This window comes from Balaenoptera borealis (assembly GCF_965194805.1).
Source record: "Balaenoptera borealis genome assembly, chromosome: 11".
NCBI lineage: Eukaryota > Metazoa > Chordata > Mammalia > Artiodactyla > Balaenopteridae > Balaenoptera > Balaenoptera borealis.
Genome location: NC_138868.1, coordinates 80,906,148 through 80,932,604, shown reverse-complemented (window position 1 = coordinate 80,932,604; position 26,457 = coordinate 80,906,148). Strand labels below are relative to the sequence as shown.

At 35.0% G+C, this 26,457-nt stretch overlaps 1 protein-coding gene across 2 annotated transcripts in view; it reads right to left on the bottom strand.

Annotated features, from left to right (window-relative positions):
- DYNC2H1 (dynein cytoplasmic 2 heavy chain 1) overlaps positions 1-26,457 on the bottom strand; it is a 365,046-nt gene that overhangs the window by 84,212 nt on the left and 254,377 nt on the right. Inside the window, exons 83-84 of one of the 2 annotated variants that reach the window (XM_082339858.1) lie at positions 3,395-3,511; positions 47-256 (exon numbers count right to left, since the gene is read on the bottom strand). The exons of the other annotated variant lie outside the window; for it this stretch is intronic. Coding sequence (XP_082195984.1) covers positions 47-256; positions 3,395-3,511 — 327 coding nt within the window. The remainder of the gene's footprint in view (positions 1-46; positions 257-3,394; positions 3,512-26,457) is intronic. 2 annotated transcript variants of the gene reach the window in all.

The window sequence follows — 26,457 nt, the reverse complement described above, 5'->3', positions numbered from 1 at the left end:
CTTATATTAATGAAAAAAACCCCACATATATATAGTATTGGCTCACCTTTTGGTTTAATAAAGCACTTGCCAATTTCTGCACTTCTGAACTCAATAAGGTGGCTCCTCTGATGACTTTGCTGAGAGCGGCAAGAGACTGATGAACACTTTGTACTAAGCGAATGGCATTAAATTGTTCAAGAACGATGAATGATAATATTGGAGATCCTTGTCGATCATTAGGAGGCAACACTTTCTGATGAATCAGGTTTGAATTCTAAAAAGATAATACGCCATGTCATATTAACTGAAAAGTAACACAAATCACTGATATATTAAAACATTCAAAAGTTATTAAAACCTTTTGCTGGTCTATCTTGTTTTGAAATACTCTCTTTTATGACTGGCCAAATTTATTAAATCTGTAAATACATAGGAAGGGAATTCTGGAGTTCACCAACACTGAAGTGGTGTGGGGGTGGGAACTGAGAAAGGGGAACCATGCTGAGAAGGAGCAGTCAATATAGGTGGAAAATGGTAAGAACGGCACACTGTAAGCCAATGCAAAGAGAGCAACACAGCTAAATTACCACTCTACCGCTGTAAGGAGAGCAGAAGGAATCATGGCTATGAAAAATATGTGAATGGATATTTAATTCAATTTGAAAATTACCTGTATGTATATTTGAAAAATCACACTAAAGATCTTGTACCAGTGAATATTATATCTTAGTATTTATTTCTACGTCTATACTTTAACAGAGGCTCTGATACATGGAACTTCTAGGGCTTCTCAAATTGTTAAGAAAAACTCAAGGAATCCCAGATGTTTCTAAACAGCTTATGTGGTTAGGAGGAAAAAAAATCACCTTCAATAGTATTCTAAAAGTGTCAAAGAACTGTCAAGAGATAAATCTGGGAAGTCCTGTACTCTTACCTGCTCTCCATTATCTTAATTTTCTCTATATATTCTACTTACAATCCTAGTTAAGGATCTCCTCTCTTTGTTCTAATGGTTGTCACATTCGTATCTTCCATGAGAGCACTGTCTCTTTTTCATGTATCTGGCATGATAATTTAATATCATAAAATGGTGATCTAACATGGCTATTGCCATTAAATAAATAAACATGAAATACATTTTATTGGCATGAGATCATTCCTGAGGATAGATTTAGACTATGAGTTCAAATTTAGGCATTTTATTTCTATTACTGCTATATTTGAAATATTAAAGCTGCTGAAATCATTTTTGATAGACATAAAAGTGTACATAAATATACCCACTTAAATAAATAAATGGTGGTGAACTCAAAACTAAATCTAGAAGAGAAAAAGAGTATAATATTTTGAAAATTAATTAGAATTATTACCCTGTAGATTGAAATGAACTATCTGAACCAGAGCATGCAATAAATAATACTTAACACATCTTTAACCTCAATCAATTAAATAATAAAACTGACATAAAATTTAGGTTATAGATTTTCCATAACTCCTTATATTAAAAACCATTCCTGGAAGTGAATAATATGTGGTACCTAAATCTTTATCAATCTTATACTAAGATTGGCAAAGATTAGCAAATAATAATTTAGTTTATGGATTTTTATCCATCCTATTAAATTGATGAGACAAATTTGCACTGTTTGCACTATTACTTTATAGAAGAAGAACACCCAAACTTAGGTCATTCAAGCAAGATTCCACTTCTCTATAATGTGAGAAAACAGAAAACTTACTGAACTGTTATAAAGGCTGATTTAGGAGAGTAACTATCAAAAATACTTAAAATTCAAATAGAGTTCAAGTAAGAAGTATGGTCTAGAGATGTGCAGTTAGTGTAAAATACCAGCTGAATTTCAAAGACTTAATATGAAAAAAGGATGTAAAATACCACATTAATAATTTTTTATATTGATCTAAATAAAATATATTATTAAAATTAATTTCCCTTGTTTCTTCATACTTATTTAAATGTGGCTGCTAGAAAATGTTAAATTACAAATATGGCTCCCATTTGTGTTTCACATTATATTTCTATTGCATAGTGCTGGTCTAGAAACTATCAAGTAAAATGATGTAAGTTCAGCAATAAGAACAGAAGGACAGAGGAGAAAACAGCATATAGTAGGGTTTCAAAAAGTGTTTGATTAATGAAAGATAAAAAAAATTGTGAAAAAAATGAATAGTAAGACACTGTGATATAAGCTTTGATAAATTAATGACTGAGAAAAATATAGCAGAATACATCAAAGTATATTGTAATATATATTATTATGTAATCCATTTCCTACAGGCCTTCAAAGAATTTTGATAAAAAATTAATGTAAAATAACTTTAACTCAAAAATAAATGTAGATATATACATTCTAAAAGGATGAAGTATAGAGAAGATTTATAGCAGTAGTAACATGTTAGAGTATTACATAACCTTAAAACAAAAAAACTTAAATTAAGTATTATTTACAATTCAAATAGCTAAAATCACCATGAGTAAATTATAACTCATCATTATAGTACGCTTTTTAGTGAAACTATCGAGGGATGACAGTCTTATCTTTAGTCAATTGGTTATAAGAAAAGCTTTTTCTTTCTTCACAAATACAATTGATTGAATCATGTACTTTTGAAGGATATCTTTGACATTTTAAAGTTCATCTTGGGCTTCCCTGGTGGCGCAGTGGTTGAGACTCTGCCTGCCAATGCAGGGGACATGGGTTCGAGCCCTGGTCTGGGAAGATCCCACGTGCCGCGGAGCAACTGGGCCCGTGGGCCACAACTACTGAGCCTGCGCGTCTGGAGACTGTGCTCCGTAACAAGAGAGGCCGCGATAGTGAGAGGCCTGCGCACCGCGATGAAGAGTGGCTCCCACTCGCCGCAACTAGAGAAAGCCCTCGCGTTGTAAAATTATATATTTTTTAATTCCAGAAAGTAAGTCCTTATTCAATTAGAATAGTAATCATAATACTGTAATGGTTTTGCCTAGTGAGCAAGCAACCATCTATAATCTATAACTATTTTACAATATAGAAACAAGTCAACTCCAGTTGATGAATTGCTTTTCCTTAGCACTTGGATTCCTTTGAAAAATTTCACCTTTAACAGCAGTCACTGACTTTACAGAAAGAGGAGAGAGAAGACAAGGAGTGAGCAAAATATGTATCGGACAAAGAGGATGTCATAGTACATTACCAGGATAAGACAAATTACACGGTAACACCGCTTCTTGGGCTGATCTACTTCTATTACTTTTATTTCCTCCATCTTTTTCCAGGATACTGTATACATTAAGGGCAGATCCATGCAAAAATTTACCAACATATTTACCAACATGGACAATTTGGGGATAAAACTGGAAAAAAAGGATAGGGAAAAAAAAGGGAAAACAAAGGAAGAATATTCCACTACTAACCTGGTTTAATTTCTTCCAGAGATTGAGGACAGGAGAAAGTTCATTAGACCAGATTTCTCTATCAAATTTGCTACCAGCTGTTACGGATCTGCCCAAGATCCTCAACTGTGAAATAACCTGAATGAAGAAAATAATAAGTAGCAATAAATGAACATAACTTCATTCAGAGGGAAAGCATCGATACAAAAATAGCCATATTTACTTATAAAGACTGAATATATGTATTATAAACAAGTTTTAATCCCATTTTCCCTGTTCAATTGGATTAATATTTTACTGATTTATTTCAGCAGTTAAAAGGCAAAAGAACTTAAATGGTGAAAGAAACCATTATACAAATTACATATTGTAATGGCTCTTCATTTGAAAAGCTACTTCTTTAGCCAGAAAGCTCTAATTATCCATTATTAATAACCTCTCTATTTGCTCATTTCTGAAATCAAAAATATTTTTCAGTTTGAATAATTTAAATTGCATAATTTCAAAATGCTGATAAATTAAAGATAGTTTTTTTGAAAAGATGAAATGAGTGGAAAGATAGTAAATAGCATAGCAAACCATAAAATAGTAAAACAATTTTAAGTAATTATTGGCTGGTAAAAATTACAATAAATCTAAGTTTTAAGGTTCTATATCAATTTTAAGTTATTTCAATGTTTCTTCTAGACATGAGACTCAAATGAAAGAGGTATAGATCAATTAATTAAAATCAGGCAAAGTAAATCCTTCTTTCCTATTTAGGTCTTTCACTTTTGTAACATTTTTATCAGCTTCTCTATCATCATTCTCATCAAAATTAATCCACTCACATTTTCTTTTCTAAAATAGTGTTTAATGGCTTCAATTTCAATAATATCAATCAGTCTTCTTAATCATTTGCTAAGAATGATCCAGAATATTACTGAGTATTCTATATATGGTATTATAGATATTGGGAGAGGTGTATAAAAATCAATGAGGTATGTACTGATGGTTCTTCATAAATATTTCAACTAAATATTAAAATTGTGCTATATCATTGCTTATCTGACATAAACAAAATAAATCCCCAAATCCAGACAATATGTTTTCCTAAGCTAGTATTTTAAACATCAACATTTGCAGTGTGTCGACTACTTTTTTTCTGTTTTACTTTTTGAGAGATGTAAATTGTTTTTCCTTTTTAAGAGACAGGGCTGTATTTAATATTTTGGGGGTTCTTACATTATTAAAGTTCACAATAAAATAAGGGCCATAAATATTTCAAAATAAATGCACTACTTAACTGTTAAACATACAGAATCCTGCTGTTAAACTCAAGTTACTTCTAGAGCTTTTGATTGATTCTCTAATCTAGAAAAAACTGGTGACTCAGTGTTTCATTTTCTTTGTTTTTCTGATAAATTATTTTCATTTGCTCTAGCTGAACCCTACAACAGCACCTAATTTATCAGCTGTGCTAGACCACAAAACATCACTAGTTGGTAGTCATGAGAAGTGCTATTTTGACTCTGGTAACATTGGCTATCACTTATTTGTGCCTTAAATTTGTCAAACATGACAGAAAACAAATAAGAATGCAAAGAGATATCTAAAGGAAAAAAGGTTCAAATTTTTTTTACACATGATGTTATAAACTATTTTTAAAATAAAATGTTTAACAACCCAAAAAAGTTGTTTTCTTCTCAGAAAAATAACATGCGAGGCTTGCTTTTCATAATAACACTACCATAATATATTATAAACTTTAATGAACAGAGAGTAATGAAAAGGGAGTTCAAATGCATAATAAAAATATTTTATAATGAGGATAGGGTTATAACTTGTAACAGTGGATGATCTTTTTTTTTTTACAAAATCTGACATACTCATCTTTTTACAAAGCACAGATGATAAAATGTCTGTCCATTATACATGTTTTAAACCAATTAAAAGTACTTTTTTTCAATGATACTCCTTTAAAATGGTGTCAAAGGGGATGAAATTTCCCAAGAAAAACATACATCACTTCTTCCATGCTCTAAGCGTACTGAGCAGCTTGCATTATGCCACTGGCATGCTTTGCGGCATCTATGCGGTTGGAGGGGAGCTGCAGAAGATGCTGTCACCCCTATTCCATCTGTTCTCATTCCAAAGAACAATGAGAGACATTTCAGGAATACCTATGCTTCTCCTGAACAATTGGTGTGATTTTATTGTAGCACACTACATCTTATACACAATTGTATTTTCCTTTTCTTTTGGAAGTTATAAAGCACACAGAAGAATTTCTGATCTAACAATAACAACTTTATAGAACCTTAGAGCATGAGCTTTGTTGTTTGTTTTGTCTTCTTTTAGCCTAAATTGTTTCCCTAGTTTTATTTTCTTTTCATTTCCTAATTTTCTCTTTGATTTCCTCAACTATTGATTTTACACTAATAGATGATCTGTACTTTTGTAAGTCACATCCAGTATAATCCTTCTAGGAATGAGAAAGAATATAGATTTTAAAAATGAACGCTCATTCTCAAATTGCAGATGAGAAATTGGATTGTCCAAGAAATTAAGTAAATTACATGTTTGAGGGGACACCTATAAGATGGAGGAGGAATAAGAAGTGGAGATCACCTTTCTCTGCACAAATACATCAAAAATACATCTACATGTGAAACAACTCCTACAGAACACCTACTGAACGCTGGCAGAAGACCTCAGACTTCCCAGAAGGCAAAAAACTCCCCACGTACCTGGGTAGGGCAAATGTAAAAAGGAAAAACAGAGACAAAATAATAGGGACAGAACCTGCACCTCTGGGAGGGAGCTGTGAAGGAGGAAAAGTTTCCACACACTAGGAAGACCCTTCACAGGCGGAGACGGCAGGTGGCTGGGGGGAAGCTTCAGAGCCACGGAGGAGAGCACAGCAACAGGGGTGCAGAGGGCAAAGCAGAGAGATTCCTGCACAGAGGTTCAGTGCCGACCAGCACTCACCAGCCTGAGAGGCTTGTCTGCTCACCCACCAGGGCGGGTGGGGGCTGGGAGCTGAGGCTCGGGCTTTGGAGGTCAGATCCCAGGGAGAGGACTGGGGTTGGCTGCGTGAACACAGCCTGAAGGGGGCTAATGCACCACAGCAAGTCGGAAGGGAGTCCGGGAAAAAGTCTGGACCTGCCTAAGAGGCAACAGACCATTGTTTCGGGGTGTTCCAGGAGAGGGGATTCAGAGCACCGCCTAAATGAGCTACAGAGACGGGCGCGAACCACGGCTATCAGCGCAGACACCAGAGACGGCATGAAATGCTAAGGCTGCTGCTGCAGACACCAAGAAGCCTGTGTGCAAGCACAGGTCACTATCCACACCTCCCCTCCAGGGAGCCATTGCACCCTGCCACTGCCAGGGTCCCCTGATCCAGGGACAACTTCCCCAGGAGAACACACGGCGTGCCTCAGGCTGTTGCAAGGTTATGCCAGCCTCTGCTGCTGCAGGCTCACCCCACATTCCATACCCCTCCCTCCCCACAGTGTGAACAAGCCAGAGCCCCCTAATCGGCTGCTCCTTTAACCCTGTCCTGTCTGGGCTGGGAACAGATACACTCAGGCGACCCACGTGCAGAGGCGGGGCCGCATCCAAAGCTGAACCCCAGGAGCTGTGTGAACAAAGAAGACAAAGGGAAATTTCTCTCAGCAGCCTCAGGAGCAGTGGATTAAATCTCCACAATCAACTTGATGTACCCTGTATCTGTGTAATACCTGAATAGACAAGGAACCATCCCAAAACTGAGGCAGTGGACTTTGGGAGAAACTGTAGACTTGGGGTTTGCTTTCTGCATCTAATTGGTTTCCGGTTTTATGATTATCTTACTTTAGTATTCAGAGCTTATTATCACTGGTAGATTTGCTTATTGATTTCGCTGCTCTCTTACTTTTTTTTTAATATATATATATATTTATCCTTTTTCTCTTTTGGTGAGTGTGTATGTGTATGCTTCTTTGTGTGATTTTGTCTGTATAGCTTTGCTTTTACCATTTGTCCTAGGGTTCTGTCTGTCTGTTTTTGGGGTTTTTTTTAGTATAGTTTTTAGCACTTGTTATCATTGGTCGATTTGTTTTTTGGCTTGCTTGCTCTCTTCTTTTCTTTTTATTTTTTTAAATTTCAATAATAAATATTTTTAATTTTGTATTTAAATACTTTTATATTATTTCACTTTTTTCTTTCTTTCTTTCTTTTTTTATTTTCTCCCTTTTCTTCAGAGCTGTGTGGCAGACAGGGTCTTGGTGCTCTGGCTGGGTGTCAGGCCTGTGCCTCTGAGGTGGGAGAGCTGAGTAAAGGACACTGGTCCACCATAGACCTCCCGGCCCCATGTAATATCAAACAGCAAAAGCTCTACCAGAGATCTCCATCTCAACGCTAAGACCCAGCTCCACTCAACAACCAGCAAGCTATAGTGCTGGACACCCTATGCCAAGCAACCAGCAAGACAGGAAAACAACCCCACCCATTAGCAGAGAGGCTGCCTAAAATCATAATAAGGTCACAGACACCCCAAAACATACCACTGGACGTGGTACTGCCCACCAGAAAGATAAAATCCAGCCTCATCCACCAGAACACAGGCAACAACCCCCTCTACCAGGAGGCCTACACAACCCACTGAACCAACTTTACCCACTAGGAGCACACACCAAAAACAACGGGAACTAGGAACCTGCAGCCTGTGAAAAGGAGACCCCAAACACAGTAAGTTAAGCAAAATGAGAAGACACAAAATAACACAGCAGATGAAGGAGCAAGGTAAAAACCCACCAGAACAAACAAATGACGAGGAAATAGGCAGTCTACCTGAAAAAGAATTCAGAGGAATGATAGTAAAGATGATCCAAAATCTTAGAAATAAAATGGACAAAATACAAGAAACGTTTAACAAGGACCTAGAAGAACTAAAGAGCAAACAAACAGTGATGAACAACACAATAAATGAAATAAAAAAATCCCTAGAAGGAATCAACAGCAGAATAACAGAGGCAGAAGAACAGATAAGTGACCTGGAAGATAAAATAGTGGAAATAACCACCACAGAGCAGAATAAAGAAAAAAGAATGAAAAGAATTGAGGACAGTCTCAGAGACCTCTGGGACAACATTAAACACAACAACATTCCAATTATAGGGGTCCCAGAAGAAGAAGAGAAAAAGAAAGGGACTGAGAAAATATTTGAAGAGATTATAGTTGAAAACTTCCCAAATATGGGAAAGGAAATACTCAAGTCCAGGAAGCAGACAGTCCCATACGGGATAAATCCAAGGAGAAAAACGTCAAGACACATGTTAATCAAACAATCAAAAATTAAATACAAAGAAAAAATATTAAAAGCAGCAAGGGAAAAGCAACAAATAACATACAAGGGAATCCCTATAAGGTTAACAGCTGATCTTTCAGCAGAAACTCTGCAAGCCAGAAGAGAGTGGCAGGACACATTTCAAATGATGAAAGGGAAAAACCTACAACCAAGATTATTCTACCCAGCAGGGATCTCATTCAGATTCGACGAAGAAACGAAAACCTTTACAGACAAGCAAAAGCTAAGAGAATTCACTGCCACCAAACCAGCTTTACAACAAATGCTGAAGGAAATTCTCTCGGCAGGAAACACAAGACAAGGAAAAGACCTACAATAATAAACCCAAAGCAATAAAGAAAAAGGTAATAGGAACATACATATCAGTAACTACCTTAAATGTGAATGGATTAAATGCTGCAACAAAAGACACAGGTTTGCTGAATGGCTACAAAAACAAGACCCATATATATGCTGTCTACAAGACACCCACTTCAAACCCAGGGACACATACAGACTGAAAGTGAGGGGATGGAAAAAGATGTTCCATGCAAATGGAAATCAAAAGAAAGCTGGAGTACCAATTCTCATATGAGACAAAATAGACTTTAAAATGAAGACTATTACAAGTGACAAAGAAGGACACTACATAATGATCAAGGGATCAATCCAAGAAGATATAACAATTGTAAATATTTATGCACACAACATAGGAGCACCTCAATACATAAGGCAAATGCTAACAGCCATAAAAGGGGAAATTCCCAGAGTATGGGACTTTAACACCCCACTCTCACCAATGGACAGATCATCCAAAATGGAAATAAATAAGGAAACACAAGCTTTAAATAATACATTAAACAAGATGTACTTAATTGATATTTATAGGAGATTCCAACCAAAAACAGAATACACTTTCTTCTCAAGTGCTCATGGAACATTCTCCAGGTTAGATCATATCTTGGGTCACAAATCAAGCCTTGGTAACTTTAAGAAAATTGAAATCATATCAAGTATCTTTTCCAACCACAATGCTATGAGACTAGATGTCAATTACAGGAAAACGTGTAAAAAATACAAACAAATGGAGGCTAAGTAATACAATACTAAATAACCAAGAGATTACTGAAGAAATCAAAGAGGAAATCAAACAATACCTAGAAACAAATGACAATGAAAGCACGATGACCCAAAACCTATGGTATGCATTAAAAGCAGTTCTAAGAGGGCAGTTCATAGGAATACAATCCTACCTCAAGAAACAAGAAACATCTCAAATAAAAAACCTAACCTTACACTTAAAGCAGTTAGAGAAAGAAGAACAAAAAAGCCCCAAAGTTAGCAGAAGGAAAGAAATCATAAAGATCAGATCAGAAATAAATGAAAAAGAAACAAGGAAACAAGAGCAAAGATCAATAAAACTAGAAGCTGTTTTTTGAAAAGATAAACTAAATATAAAACTAAAGATAAAATAAAACTGAAAAACCATTAGCCAGACTCATCAAGAAAAAAAGGTACAAGACTCATATCAATAGAATTAGAAATGAAAAAGGAGAAGTAACAACTGACACTGCAGAAATAAAAAGGATCATGAGAGATTACTACAAGCAACTATAAGCCAATAAATTGGACAACCTGGAAGAAATGGACAAATTTTTAGAAAAGCACAATCGTCCAAGACTGAACCAGGAAGAAATAGAAAATATAAAAAGACCAATCACAAGCACTGACATTAAAACTGTGATTAAAAATCTTCCACAAAACCCCAGGACCAGATCGCTTCTCAGGTGAAATCTATCAAACATTTAGAGAAGAGCAAACACCTATCCTTCTTAAACTCTTCCAAAACATACTAGAGGGAGGAACACTCCCAAACTCATTCTACGAGGACACCATCACCCTGATACCAAAACCAGACAAAGATGTCACAAAGAAAGAAAACTAAAGGCCAATATCACTCATGAACATAGTTGCAAAAATCCACAATAAAATACCAGCAAACAGAATCCAAAAGCACATTAAAAGGATCATACACCATGATCAAGTGGGGTTTATCCCAGGAATGCAATGATTCTTCAATATACACAAATCAATCAATGTGATATACCATATTAACAAATTGAAGAATAAAAACCATATAATCATCTCAATAGATGCAGAAAAAGCTTTTGACAAAATTCAATACCCCTTTATGATAAAAACCCTCCAGAAAATAGGCATAGAGGGAACTTACCACAACATAATAAAGGCCATATATGAAAAACCCACACCAACATCGTCCTCAATAGTGAAAAACTGAAACCATTTCCACTAAGATCAGGAATAATACAGGGTTGCCCACTGTAACCACTATTATTCAACACTGTTTTGGAAGTTTTAGCCACAGCAATCAGAGAAGGAAAAGAAATAAAAGAAATCCAAATCAGAAAAGAAGTAGTAAAGCTGTCACGGTTTGCGGATGACATGATACTATACATAGAGAATCCTAAAGATACTACCAGAAAACTACTAGGGCTAATCAATGAATTTGGTCAAGTAGCAGGATACAAAATTAATGCACAGAAATCTTTTGCATTCCTATACACTAATGCTGAAAAAACTGAAAGAGAAATTAAGGAAACATTCCCATTTACCATTGCAACAAAAAGAATAAAATACCTAGGAATAAACCTACCTAAGGAGACAAAAGACCTGTATGCAGAAAAGTGTAAGACACTGATGAAAGAAATTTAAGATGATACGAACAGATGGAGAGCTATACCATGTTCTTGGATTGGAAGAATCAACACTATGAAAATGACTATGCTACCCAAAGAAATCTACAGTTTCAATGCAATCCCTATCAAACTACCAATGATATTTTTTACAGAAATAGAACAAAAAAATTCACTATTTGTATGGAAACACTAAAGACCCTGAATACCAAAGCAATCCTGAGAAAGAAAAATGGAGCTGGAGGAATCAGACTCCCTGACTTCAGACTATACTACAAAGCTACCATAATCAAGACAGTATGGTACTGGCACAAATACAGAAATATAGACCAATGGAACCGGAGAGAAAACCCACAGATAAACCCACGCACATATGGTCACCTTATTTTTGATAAGGGAGGCAAGAATATACAATGGAGAAAAGAGAGCCTCTTCAATAAGTGGTGCTGGGAAAGCTGGACAACTACATGTAAAAGAATGAAATTAGAACACTCCTTAACACCATAAACTCAAAATGAATTAAAGATCCAAATGTAAGGCCAGACACTATAAAACTCTTAGAGCAAAAGATAGGCAGAACACTCTATGACATAAATCACAGCAAGATCCTTTTTGACCCACCTCCTAGAGAATTGGAAATAAAAACAAGAATAAACAAATGGGACCTAATGAAACTTAAACATAAACAAGACGAAAAGACAACCGTCAGAATGAGAGAAAACATTTGCAAAAGACACAACTGACAAAGGATTAATCTCCAAAATATACAAGCAGCTCATGCAGCTAAGTATCAAAAAAACAAACAACCCAATCCAAAACTGGGCAGAATACCTAATAGACTTTTCTCCAAAGAAAATATACAGATTGCCAACAAACACATGAAAGGATGCTCAACATCGCTAATCATTAGAGAAATGCAAAAAAAAACTACAATGAGGTATCACCTCACACCAGACAGAATGGCCATTAGGAAAAATCTAGAAACAATAAATGCTGGAGAGGGTGTGGAGAAAAGGGAACCCCTTTGCACTGTTGGTGGCAATGTAAATTGATACAGCCACTATGGAGAACAGTATGGAAGTTCCTCAAAAAACTAAAAACAGAACTACTATACGACCCAGCAATCCCACTACTGGGCATATACCCTGAGAAAACCATAATTCAAAAAGAGTCATGTACCACAATGTTCATTGCAGCATTATTTACAATAGCCAGGACATGGAAGCAACCTAAGTGTCCATCAACAGATGACTGGATAAAGAAGATGTGGCACATATATACAATGGGATATTACTCAGCCATAACAGGAAACAAAATTGCATTATTTGTAGTGAGGTGGATTGACCGAGAGACTGTCATACAGGGTGAAGTAAGTCAGTAAGAGAAAAACAAATACCGTATGCTAACACGTGTATATGGAATCTAAAAAAAAAAAAAAAAGTTCTGAAGAACCTAGGGACAGGACAGGAATAAAGACGCAGATGTAGAGATTGGACTTGAGGACACGGGGAGGGGGAAGGGTAAGCTGGGATGAAGTGAGAGAGTGGCATCTATATATACACTACCAAATGTGAAATAGATAGCTAGTGGGAAGCAGCCACATAGCACAGGGAGATCAGCTTGGTGTTTTGTGTCCATCTAGAGGGGTGGGATAGGGAGGGTGGGAGGGAGATGCAAGAGGGAGGAGATATGGAGATATATGTATATGTATAGCTGATTCATGTTGTTATACAGCAGAAACTAACACAACACTGTAAAGCAATTATACTCCATAAAGATGTTAAAAAAAAAACTATGAAGTACAATGAAATGTTTAGCACTAAAAAGAAATGAGCTATCAAGCCATGAAATGCACCTTAAATGCATAATGCTAAGTGAAAGAAACCAATCTGACAAGTCTACATACTTATGATTCCAACTCTATGACATTCTGGAAAAGGCAAAACTGAAAATAGTGAAAAGATCAGTAGTTTTCAGGGGTTTTAGAGGTAGGAGGGATGTATAGGGGATTTTCAGGGAGGTAAAAATATTCTGCTTGATGCTCTCATGATGGATACAAGGCACATTTTTTCTAAACTCACAGAGTATACAATATCAGAATCCTAATGTAAACTATGGACTTTAGTTAATAATAATGTATCAGTATTAACACTGGCTCATCTGTTGTAACAATGTACCACACTAATGCAAGATGTTAATAAGGGGGGAACCTGCTGGAGTGCTAGGGGATATATGGGAACTCTGTATTTTCTGCTTATTTTTCTGTAAATCTAGGACTGCTCTAAAAATAAAGTCTACTAATTAAAAAAAAAAACTTGTATGATGAATGGTCTAGAAGGTTGATGCAACAAGAAAATAAATCTTCCCATTAAAAAAAAAAAACAACAACTAAACCAAAGTCCATCAGCAGTAGAACCAATGAATAAATTATGGTATAATCACCCTATGGAATACTATACACCAATGAAAATTAAAGCTTCATGCAAAATACGTATGAGTCTCAACATACAGCTGAAGGAAAGAAGCAAGATACACAGAAACAAAAACATACTGTATAACTCATTTACTATCATTCAAAAACAAGCAAAAATAACCCATGGTTATAAGTCAGGAAAGCTATTTCCTTTGGAGAGGAAAAAGTGAGTAGAAATTAAAAATGGGATGTGATGGAAAAGGGCAGAGATGGAGAGATACTGGAAACATTTTGGTTTTAGACTTGTGTGGTGATTACATGTGTGTCACTCTGATAATTCATCCAGCTGTATACTTAAAGTTATATAGTTTTCTCCATGTATTATTTTGATTAAGATGTTTATAGTGGAAAAAAAAAAGTAAATTACATGTTTGTCTCAAGGAATATGGCAGACTAAATACCTGGAGAAAATTTTATAACACAGTACATTTAAAAATTATGCATAAATAACAACATCATGAACAAAAAAAACCTTATAAAATTTATGACTGAAGCGCCAGGGAAATTAAGGGAAAGCTTTAAATGCTGGAGCCAAAGAGGCAGAGCTGATCTAGAGACCTGAGTGAGTTCTGAAACCAGCATTTGCCCTGGGGTATCTGCCTATCTCAATGGGCCTACAGCTTGGTTTGTTTACTTTTTATTTTGAACTATTTTTAGATTTATATAAAACTGGCAAAAATAATACTGAGAATTCCCATTATATACTTTACTCCTAGTTAACATCTTACATAATCACAGCATAATTATCAAAACCAGGAAATTAACACTAGTACAATACTATTAACTAAACTCCCACAGACCTTATTCAAATTTTACCAATTTTTCCAGAAATGTCCTCTTTCTGTTTCAGGAGAATACCATATTATATTTAGTTGTTATTTATCACAGTCTCATCCAAAACTGTGACAGTCTTTCTTTTTCCTTCATGACCTTGACACTTTTGAAAAACACTGGTCAGTTACTTTGTAAAATGTCCCTCATTGAGTTCATAAGGTTCACATTTCCAAAGACAGAAAAGAGAAGCCCAGAACTCCACAAAAATCACCCAACAGGCTAATTAGAAAACAAACTGCCTGGCAGAGGGAAAGACTAGGGACACTTGCTGTTTGCCACCTTGGCTTCTGGCTGATAATGTGATCTGTTTGAAATACTGTGATCATCAAAATTCACCCTACACACTGCAATCATGAAAATATCACATATCAAAACTTATGCAACTACAGTGAATGAGATTCTTAGAGGAAAATTATAGCAGAAAACATTTATGTTCAAAGAGAAGCAATGTTAAAAACGGAGGCAAACTTAACAAATTATAAAGTTGAGAATGTAGATGGAATAAAATAACAAGAGCAAAAAAATTAATAAAATAGAAAACAGATACAAGATCAGATTTTTTAAAAAGTCAGTTTTTGTTAGTCTTAAAAGACTAATAAAATTATGAGACTTCTGACTAGATTAAATGATTATAGCTAGATGATAAATAAAGGAAGAGAAGGCAAAAATTTATTTAAAATTCTAATATTACAAGGAATATAATTACAGAAAAGACTAAAAGAGAATATGAGATTATTTTGAATAGCTTTATTCCATAAAAAGTTGCAAGTTTGGCCAATTGAGAAATTTCTAGGAATATATAAATTAATAAAACAGTCTCAAGAAGAAATAGGAAAACTAAATTGGGCTAGAGTTGTTTAAAAAAATTAAATGAGAAGTTAAAAACATTATCTCAAAGTAAATCTCAGACACCAGCAGTTAATATAAAAGTTCTCCTCACATTCCTTGAAGAGAAATTCAAATCTAGTAGTAACCATTTCAGAGACTAGAAAAGGAGGCAAAATTCCTCAGATCAAGCAATAGAGGCTAGTAAAAACTTTATATGAAATATAAGGGGACATTCAAAGATCAGACTTACTCCTGAACATAGCTACAAATAAATAAACAAACAAATATCAAACAACCTTTCAAAAAAGACATACATGATGACTTTGAATGTATGGTTCAATCATAGAAAATACAGTTCATCACATGAGCTGATTAGAGGGAAAAATAATATAATTATTTCAATACTGGGTGAAAATATGGTCAATGAAATTCACCAGTACATTCTTGACAAACTACCCCTAGGAAATTTAGCAAAGATATGTGAGATTGTTATAACAGCCTTTGATAAATTATGCCTCCCTGTAATCATACCTGTTTGCAAAGTAATATTCCACTCCTCTGATATCAAGAGAAATCTATTTCTCCACCCCCTGGAAGCTGGGCTGATTTTATGACTTGTTTGACTAATAGAATGTGGCAAAACAGATTCAAAGCCTAGACTTTAAGAGAACTTGCAGTTTCTGCTCTGGCCTTGGAATCCTGAAACACCATGCTAGCCTCTGGTAGTTGAAAGACCATGTAGTTGAAAACCAAGTCACCCCAGCCAAGAGCCAATGCCATCTGCAAACATGAGTAAGACCATCTTGAACCTGCCAGCCAACTCTCCAAATGAAGGCAGCCTCATATGGGAACCCAGATGAAACCAACCCACAGAATCACAGGAAAATCATAAAATATTATTGTTTCAAGTCACTAAGTTTTGGGATGATTTGCTATGCAACAAAGACTAACTGAAGCACTGGGAATAGTGGAAATCTTTAACCTGTGTTAGGGATTGCATGTTTGTGTACCCCGCACCAACCCCACCCCGCAAATCCTATGTTGAAGCTCTAACCTCCCAGCATGGTTGTATTTGGAGATGGGACTTCTAAGGAGGTAATTAAGATTAAATGAGGTCATGAGGGTGGGGCCCTGATCTGATAGGATTTGTGTCCTTATAAGAAGAGACAAGGGAGATGTGTCTTCTTCTCTCCCTCTGTCTGCAAACACTCACAGAGGAAAAGCCATATGAGACCATAGTGAGAAGACAGTCATTTACAAGCCAGAAATATAGCCCTCACCACAACCCGACCATACTGGCACCTTGATCTCAGACTTCCAACCTCCAAGACTGTGAGAAAATGCATTACTGTTATTAAGCCATCCAATCTGTGGTATTTTATTATGGGAACCCAAGCAGACTAATACAAACTTATAAATGGTATCTACAAAACATAGCAAATATTACAATCAATAATAAAGTGTTAGAAAATATTCCCTTCAAAATCAGAGCAAGATAAGACTATCACCACTTTAACTCAACACTGCACACAAAGATCTAATTATCCCAAAACACAATAAAAGGCAATTAAATGTGTACGGATTGGAAAGGAAAAAAGCTAAATCATCTTTTTCTCAAATAACAATTTACAGAAAAAGAATTTATAATACTTTTCATATAACATATGACATATTATATTTATTCACTATACATTTTTCTATTTGTATATGAAATATACAAATTCATTAAACAATATATCTTTTTAACTTCAACTCAAGTATTATTTCCTTTTTCAATAGCTATTTGGGAGCCGGTAAAAGTTTACTTAGTCCATATTCTCTCTTAACCCACCCCCTAACATCTTCAAGTTCCCTCTGGGTGCTTGGCCAGGTATAATATGTTTCACTGTGCTACCAAACATATCAAGATGTAACAAACTATATTAAATCTTCCCACATACTGTAAAAATAAAACAGTACACTAACCTGTTAAAGTGAGATATAGGAGAATATCCAGAGGTTTATCTTTCTAATGTTAATATATGCAAGATAAAGGGGGGAAAACCCTTTCTCGATGTCTCCTGTGCCTTCGATAAAAATATTTATGCCAGTCACATGCAAGACCAAACTGTAATTTATGTTGGTGATTGGAGAGATAAGATTTCACTCAAGATCAAAAGTGAAATGTGCAGGCACTGTACCATGATAAGAATTCACATCATCATTTTTTTCTAGGCAATATGATATTAAAAGCCTGAAAATAAATCTCAGGAGAACTCCTAGTTTGTACAATTTTAACAAGTAAATTAAGAATGAATTTCTCATCAAATGATGTTTAAATTTTACTAAGACCAGTGAATATACCAGTTTTCAAATACTGAGGTATATATTATTTGGAGTGATACGCTGAACACTTCATTATATGTCATATATATTGATGTTTTATCATATATATCATTTTATCATTATACATAATTTTATCATTATATATCATATATATTGATGTATATAACTCTGGTTAATACTAAATAACTCAAACCTGGAATTAATCATTAAATTATATGAAATGTTTGGATTCATCTCTGGCTTGAAGAGGTACTATCATGATGTTTTGTTGAATCATAATTTTTTGTATAATTATACTTTGTTATTTATTAGACATGCACAGAGTACACATTATATTATATATATATACCCAAACATACAGATATATAAGACCTCATGTCTCCTAACACTTTCATATACTTATTTTTAAAAATTTATTGAATAACACATTTAAAAACAGTTTGGCAGTTAATTAAAAATTAAACCTGTACCTGTCATATGATCCAGCCATTCACTCCTAAGTATTTGTCCAAGAAATATAAAAGCATGTGCTCATACAAAAACATAAAATGTTCAAATGTTCATAGTAACTTAATCGTAGTATCCTCAAATTGGAAACAATATAAATGTCTTTCAATGAGCGAATGAATAAGCACATTGTACAACATCCATACAGTGGACTACTAATCAGCAAAAAACAAAAAAAAAACCCAGGCTCCTGATAAGATCACACAGGTGAATCTTTATAAAAATTTTTTTTTGTATAGTTGCTTTACAATGTTGTGTTAGTTTCTGCTGTATAGCAAAGTGAATCAGCTATACGTATAAATATATCTGCTCTTTTCTGGATTTCCTTCCCATTTAGGTCACCGCAGAGCATTGAGTAGAGTTCCCTGTGCTTTACAGAATGTTCTCATTAGTTATCTATTTTATACGTAGTATCAATAGTGTATATATGTCAATCCCCATCTCCAAATTCATCCCACCCCCCTTCCCCCTTGGCTTCCGTACATTTGTTCTCTACTTCTGTGTCTCTATTTCTGCTTTGCAAATAAGACTATCTATACCATGTTTTTAGATTCCACATATATGTGTTAATATACGATATTTGTCTTTCTCTTTCTGACTTATAACAATAATGTTGAATAAGAAAGAAGACAGACAGAAAAGAGCACTTAATTGTATAACTCTTTTATATAAAACTCTAGAAAATGCAAACTAATGTACACTGACAAAAAAGAAATCAGAGTTGCCTGGGATAGGGGAGAGGAGAGAGGAGGAAGGGACTATGAAGTGCTAGGGAAAACTTTTGGGGGTGATGGAGATGTTTACTATCTTGATGTGGTGATGGTCTCACAGGTGTATCATATGTCAAACCATACACTCTAAATATGTGCAGTTAGGACTTCCCTGGTGGCGCGGTGGTTAAGAATCCGCCTGCCAATGCAGGGGACACAGGTTCGATCCCTGGGGTCCAGGAAGATCCCACATGCTGCAGAGCAACTAAGCCCGTGTGCCACAGCTACTGAGCCTGCACTCTGGAACCCGCGAGCCACAACTACTGAGCCTGTGCACCACAACTACTGCAGCCCGCATGCCTAGAGCCCATGCTCCTCAACAAGAGAAGTCACTGCAATGAGAAGCCCGCACACCGCAATGAAGAGTAGCCCCCGCTCGCCCTAACTAGGGGAAAGCCCACGCGCAGCAACGAAGACCCAACACAGCCAAAAATAAATAAATTCATAAAAATAAAAATAAAAAAACAAAAATATGTGCAGTTTATTCAATTAACCACCATGATAATTATTAAAACAATGCTTTGTAGTTCACAGAAACACCAGGAAAGTGGAAAAGTGGGCGTTAGGGCCAGTAAAAACACTGGTTATTGTGGTCAGAATAAGTAAGGAAAAGCTGATTTTCCTGGTGAACATAGAGGCTGTGACTTTTCTCACTCTCATCACTGGCCTTGGCTCTGGATGCTACCCAGGAACTAGAACTTGCCTCGAGTGCCGCTGCCTCCCAAGAGAGGGAAGGAATCCACCTCCTTGATTCACTAGATCTCTGTTCATAGGCTGGTGCTGGTGCCTGTCATGCCTGTGCTCTAACTGTGAAGGGGTTCAGAAAGTTAAGTATCTGTTTTTTCCAACATCTACCATGGAGTGGCCTGCTGCCTCCCTCCAGGAATTTTTTGGAGGTAAGTACTAAAAGCTGTCTACATTTATTGGGTGACAAGGTCAAGAAGATATATAAATATCCATTACATTTATTTTAATTCTGTAAAATTAATTTTACCGTGAACATTTTCAAAGATATATAAAAGTTGATTTTCTTAAGAACATTTTTGAAGATACACAAAGATACCCATAAAGATTCAACTATGGCCAAGATTTTCCTGAACTTGATTCCATCATCTCAAATTTATTTTCTTTTATTTTGTTATTATTCCTTAAGTGTTTTAAAACAAATCCCAGATCATGTTATTTAACTTTTATGTACTTAGTACGTATCCCAAAAAGAAATGGACATAACCACAATACTATTATTTCACCTAACAACATTAATAAAAATTCACTGGTGTTATATAATACACAGTCCATATTTAAATTTCCCTGATTGGTCTCAAAATTTGTTTAAACTGGATTGTTTGAATCAGTATCCACAGAAAGGGTATGCAGTTATGTATTTTAAGTCTCTTTAATGTAGAGCAGTTTCTCTGCCCTTCCTCTTTTGCATGCCATTAACCTGTTGAAAAAACTGAGTCCATTATCTTGTAGAATGTCCCACATTCTGGATCGAGTGGTGTGGTTTAATTTGTTCCTTTACCCCCTCTGTTTCCTGTTGCTGGAAATGATTTCTAAAGGCTTGATTAGGTTCAGGTTCACTTTGCTGAAAGAACAGTTTTGGAAAGTGTACTTCATATTGCCTCACATCAGGAGGCACACAGTGTCTGAATATTTTCTCCTTGTGATACAAAGCTTGATCACTGGGTACAAGTGGTAACAGCTGATCCCTCTCTTGCAAACTTCCCCATCAATCTTCCATCTAATGGTTTCCACCTTTGATAATAATTTTCTGGATCAATTATCAGGGTTTGTAAAACAGTGATTTTTCAAATTCTTCATTCCTTCTATATTTATTATCTAGAATTATTCAATAAAGAAAAACTTTCTTTCATAAACTTTTCTTTCATTACCATGAAATGTAATTCACAAAGGAAAGGTAAGATAATGTTTAATTCTTTCCCTTTAATTGCCATTTTTTCAAACTAAGAGACATTTTTGTTTTCTAACTAAATGATCAATTATAGAAGTAAAAAATCAAGTTTACAATATTAGTGAACTTAGTATTTCCTTTCATTCAAAAGTAATAAATATAAAATCATTGTATATGCTACAAAATTAAGCAGACTGATAAAGTCTTCCAATCCCCTTGCTTTTCTCTTAAATGGTCATACAACTCAAAATGTGACAAGTATTCAAACTCAGATTTGCTCACAGTTAGAAGCCAGAAGGTTATACACGGTGTATAAAAGTACATCTATATTATCTCTTTTTGCTGATGGTGCCATTGGCAAAGTTGTAAATAATAAATGTGTTCCTGAAATGTGAGTTAATATATTCAAATAGAAGGATATATGAGAGAAAAGAGGATCTTAAGTTTCCTGGTTTCAAAAAATGAATTTACCAGGAACTTGTGACTTCTCTAATAACTGATGCAAAACCATTTGAGTCAGGATAACTGCAGCTGCTGAGTCTGAGTAACCACAGCTGCTGAGTTCATAAAAGCCATTCAATGCAATGTTGCTAAAATTATTACACTAACAATTAATCCTCAAATCTTTGGCAATAAAAAAGCCATCATTACATTTTAAGAATAAATATAACACATTTTAAGAATTTTGCTATGAAATTGCTATTGAGTCTATGAAAAAAATAATAAAGTTCTGGAACTTCAAAGAATGTTTTTTAGGAAAAAATAAGTGAATATGTAGCTTTTATAGAAAAATAAATGTTACTCTTATACAATTTCTTGTTTACAGAAAATTAAAGCTAATAAGGAATATGATCCATAACAGCTGCTCCCACAAACCTGCTACCATCTTTGAGCAATACATTAGCCTACTGCAATTGCTTTCTAACTTGCCTCTCTGCTTCAAGTCTTCATCCCACTGTCAATTCTCTATAAGCCATACTCCCCTAGACTGATTTAGTTATTACCACAGCTCACTGACGAGGCTCAGCGTTATCTAGTGAACCTCTACCCCTCCTACCTCCTGGCCTCATATCCCACCATTCTGCCTCTCCCTCACTGTGCTTCAATCACATCTCTTGTTGTCCCTCCAATTAAAAAAAGAAGGGATGGCCCATAAAGATATGAAAGGATGGTCAATCTAGTTAGTAATCAAAAGTACAAATTAATATCACAATGAGATATTATTTTAACCCACTAGATTGGTAAATATGAAGGCATCCCAAAATACCAAGTACTGGTGAGAATAAAAGGATGTAGATATTACATACTTCTGGTGAGAGAGTAAATTAGTACAGTCACTGAAAACAGTTTGACACAATTCTAGGTATATACCCTAGAGAAAATCTTGCACAGACATTCCAGGAGACAAGCACACGAATGTTTACAGTAACAATATTTGTAATAGCCAAAAAAACCCCAAATTGTGTTATATTTACATGATGAAATACTATACAGCAATAAGAATGCGTGAAACTACAGCTAAACCAGCAACACGAATAAATCTTAGAAAAATAATGTGGAATGAAATAAGTCCTAGAACACCACACGCAATACAATGAAGTTCAAAAAATGAAATAATGTATTTTTAGGCATGGATGTGTATGTGTGTGTAAGTACATGTATGTAACACAACTATTAAAAAAGTATAAAACTATAAAAAAGTTATAAACAAAACAGTCTGCTCCTTTAGCAGAAAGGCAGGGGCATAGGATAGAATAGAATCATTTAAGTTGATACAGGTTTCTGGTAACATCCTAGTTCTTGGGTTGTTATTGGCTCACAGGTTTCATTACATCATCAATCATACTCTTAATGTTTATATATATATATATATATATATATATAATGTTACATATATGGTCTTTTATAGGTATCAAAGATTGCATTTTGAAAAGTAGTAAAAAATTCAAAATTAGAGAAACGTACAAGTCCTATAGAATCATAAGTCCTATAGTACATTACGTCTTAAGGAGAAAAGCAGGTTAAGGGGAATAAGCAATACTAAGTGTTGAGGGAAGTTGCTATTTTATATAAGTGGACAAGGAAGGCATGTTTGATAAGTTAATATTTAGAGCCCTGAAGGTAGTTAAAAGGTAAGGCATGCAGATATCTAGGGGATGAATACTCCAGGCAAAGGAAACAGAAAATGCGAAGGCTCTTGGGCAGAAGCTCAAGACAAGTGTGGCAAGTGTGGCTGCCCCAGAGTAAGCAAGGAACAGAGGACAAGAAGACAAGAGGATTAGAAGACAAAAAGATAAGAAAAGAGGATTAGAAGACAAGGCAAAGAGGGTGTAGAAGGCCTGAGCATGTAGGTGCTGGGAGACCTTTGTAATGAATGTTTTAACTCTGAGTTAGGTGGGAAGTGACTGTAGGAAAATAACTATTGCTATTACCATCTATAGAATATGAAAATGTCCATCCTTTTGTTAGAAGATCTTATTTCCTGGATAGAGTTGGGCTGACCTAAAATAAGGAAGTCTTTTTCCAGAAGCCAACCCTTATTTGACCATACCTAAAATCTCCATAGAAAGATTTAAGTGTATGTGTAAATGTGGATTCAAATGACTTTTAAGACTTTTTTTTTTCTGAATCATGCAGGGTATTGACTAGATGTACAAAAGTTAGAATTATTTGCACCAAAGTTTCATATAATTATCTCAGATTGCTCTAGAGATTCATTGATCTCTCAAGAAATTGAGCGAGTGGTTTTCCTGAAGACTATTTTAAGAATTGCACTTTACCATTTCCCTGAGTTTATTAATTCCATAAATCACAGCTTGAAATTGTTGAACTGGAAGTCAGATTCAATAATGTGACTTTTTTCCCCCCATATAGCCATGGAATCAAATCACAAACTCAGAGCAAAGAAAATACTTTTTTTCTTTTTTTGGTTTTAAATGGAAGAACAAAACTGGCAATTAGCAAATGTAGGAGTTCCTAGGTTTAAGATAGTCATTTCAGGGGGAAAAAAAAAATTCCTAAAGAACTGAATTCTTGGAAGCAGAACTCTCCCCTATGGGGGGAATTTCATAAATCAAGAAACCTAAATTACAGTGATGGGCATACTGCTTACCAGTGTTTGACAGTAGGAACTCAATACCTCTCTAAATAAAGTTTTGAATAGATTATTTCTAAAGTCTTTTCTACTAGTGTAATTCCTTAGCAGCTGTTTTTTTTTTTAATTTTTATTTTTAATTCTGAGCTTATAGTCAAGTGAGAAATGTGATATTGTTTTGACCAGTTTATAAAAAAGAATCTGATATGCAGGTTTCATGTCATTTAGAATACCAAAATGGTCATAAAATTACTTAACAAGTAAGATCAGAAGGAAACTTTCTCAATCTGATAAAGGATAACTATGAAAAACCCTCAACTAACATCATATCTAATGGTCAGAATGCTTTTCCTCTAAGATATGGACAAGGCAAAGTCTATTCTTCCTATTCAGTATTTACTGGAGATCCTTGTCACACTTAAAAGGCAAGAAAAATAAATTACATACAGATGGGAAAGGAGGAAGTAAAACTGTCCTTATTTGTAGACAAGATAATTGTTTTCATAGAAAACCTCAGGAAGCTACAAAAAGGTTATTAAAATGAGTAATTTAATTTAGCAAGGTTACAGAATAACAATATCATTTAAAATCACATCAGAAAAGATAAGTAAGTTCAAAAAGATCACAGAAATATATTCTAAAAGACCTAAACATTGATTATGTATAGTTCAGTAAACCCAATATTGATAATATTTCAATTCTCCCCCAACTGATCTCTAGTTTCAATGTAATCCCAATCAAAATTCCAGTAAGTTTTTTTCATGTGTGGAAATTGACAAACTGATTCTAAAATTTATATGGAAGGTCCTAAAATAGCCAAAATATACTGAAAAAGAAGAAAAATGTAAAGAACTTTAGATTATCTGATTTAAAGACTCACTACAAAATCACAATAATCAAGACATATTGTTTTAACATACCAGTAGACACACAGATCAATTGAACAGACCACAGTATATGTAGTCAACTAATTTTTTACAAAGGAGCCAAAGTAATTCAATGGGGGAAACAATAAAGAACACTTACAGCTCAATAGTAAGACAACCAATAACTGAATTTTTTTTTAAGTGTGCAAAAGATTTGATCAGACACTTCGCAAAAAGATATACAAATGACCAATAAGCATGTTAAAAGTTGCTCAATATTACCAGTCATCAGAAAAATATAAATTAAAACCATAATGAAATATAATTTCACATTCGTTAGAATGGTTAATATTAATAATAAAGACGGGTAATAATAATATTTTTGGGGATGAAATTTTAATAAATCTCAGTGGCAGGATAATTCACATGAGCACTAAAATTGTCTAAATATAAAATTAAAGCTAGTGATCTAAAAAGACAAAAAAAATCTTTAACATCCATTAAGTACTAGACAAAAACTAGATGTCACCAACAACTAGAAAACAATTAGATACTGAAGAAAGGAAGTAGGATAAGACATTCCACTACAAATTAATGCCATCCATTCTCATTGAGCATTATCTGGTGTATCTCTGATTCCTTCTGACAAACCCTAAACACGGAGACTTATCTAACTTTTCCCACTTGCCTAAACTTCTGAACTTACCGTTTAATGAGAAGATCCAGATAACCAAGGGCATGAAAGCCTTCAAATTTCTCCTGTCTGCTTCAAAATACCTCTTTTTGTTACTTGTGTTCTTTTTCATCTCATCTCTAAGGCACAATTATCTTTTCTGTTTTTACAAGGCTAATGTACCTGCCCAAGTCTCCTTGTTTGCATGAATCACCCCATTTCTTGCACATCCAATCTCCACCTCTACACTGGTTACTTTATCTCAGTCATCAAACACGTTCAATTTGCCCATAGCCTTAAAATTTGTCCTAAATCCATGGCTTACTCAAGACACATTCACCACTAAGATTAACAAAAAGTATTGTTGGGGTTCAGTACATACTACCCCTAAATATGGCACCTTGGCATATTGAATATTTTAAGTTAAAGGCATCTGAGAAACAGCAGGTGCAGGAAGGACTCTTTGACCCTCCCCTGAAGCAGCGGATAAGACCCTCATGTGAGAGGTGTCCTCATTATAATCTGGAGGAAAGGAGCATCCTGATCTCTGAAGACAGAAGGACACTGAGAAATCTTAACACACAGGCCTTGCTAAGCTTCCCCCATCTTGCTATTCTTAGCTCATACCACTTTGTCCTATCACATTTTCCCACACCTTTCCACTCTGCATCAGACCTGCCATAAAAACACTCAAGATTAACAGCTTCTTTGGACCTTCATTTCCTTACGAAGGCTCCCATGGCATGTAAAACAAATAAATGTGTATGCTTTTCT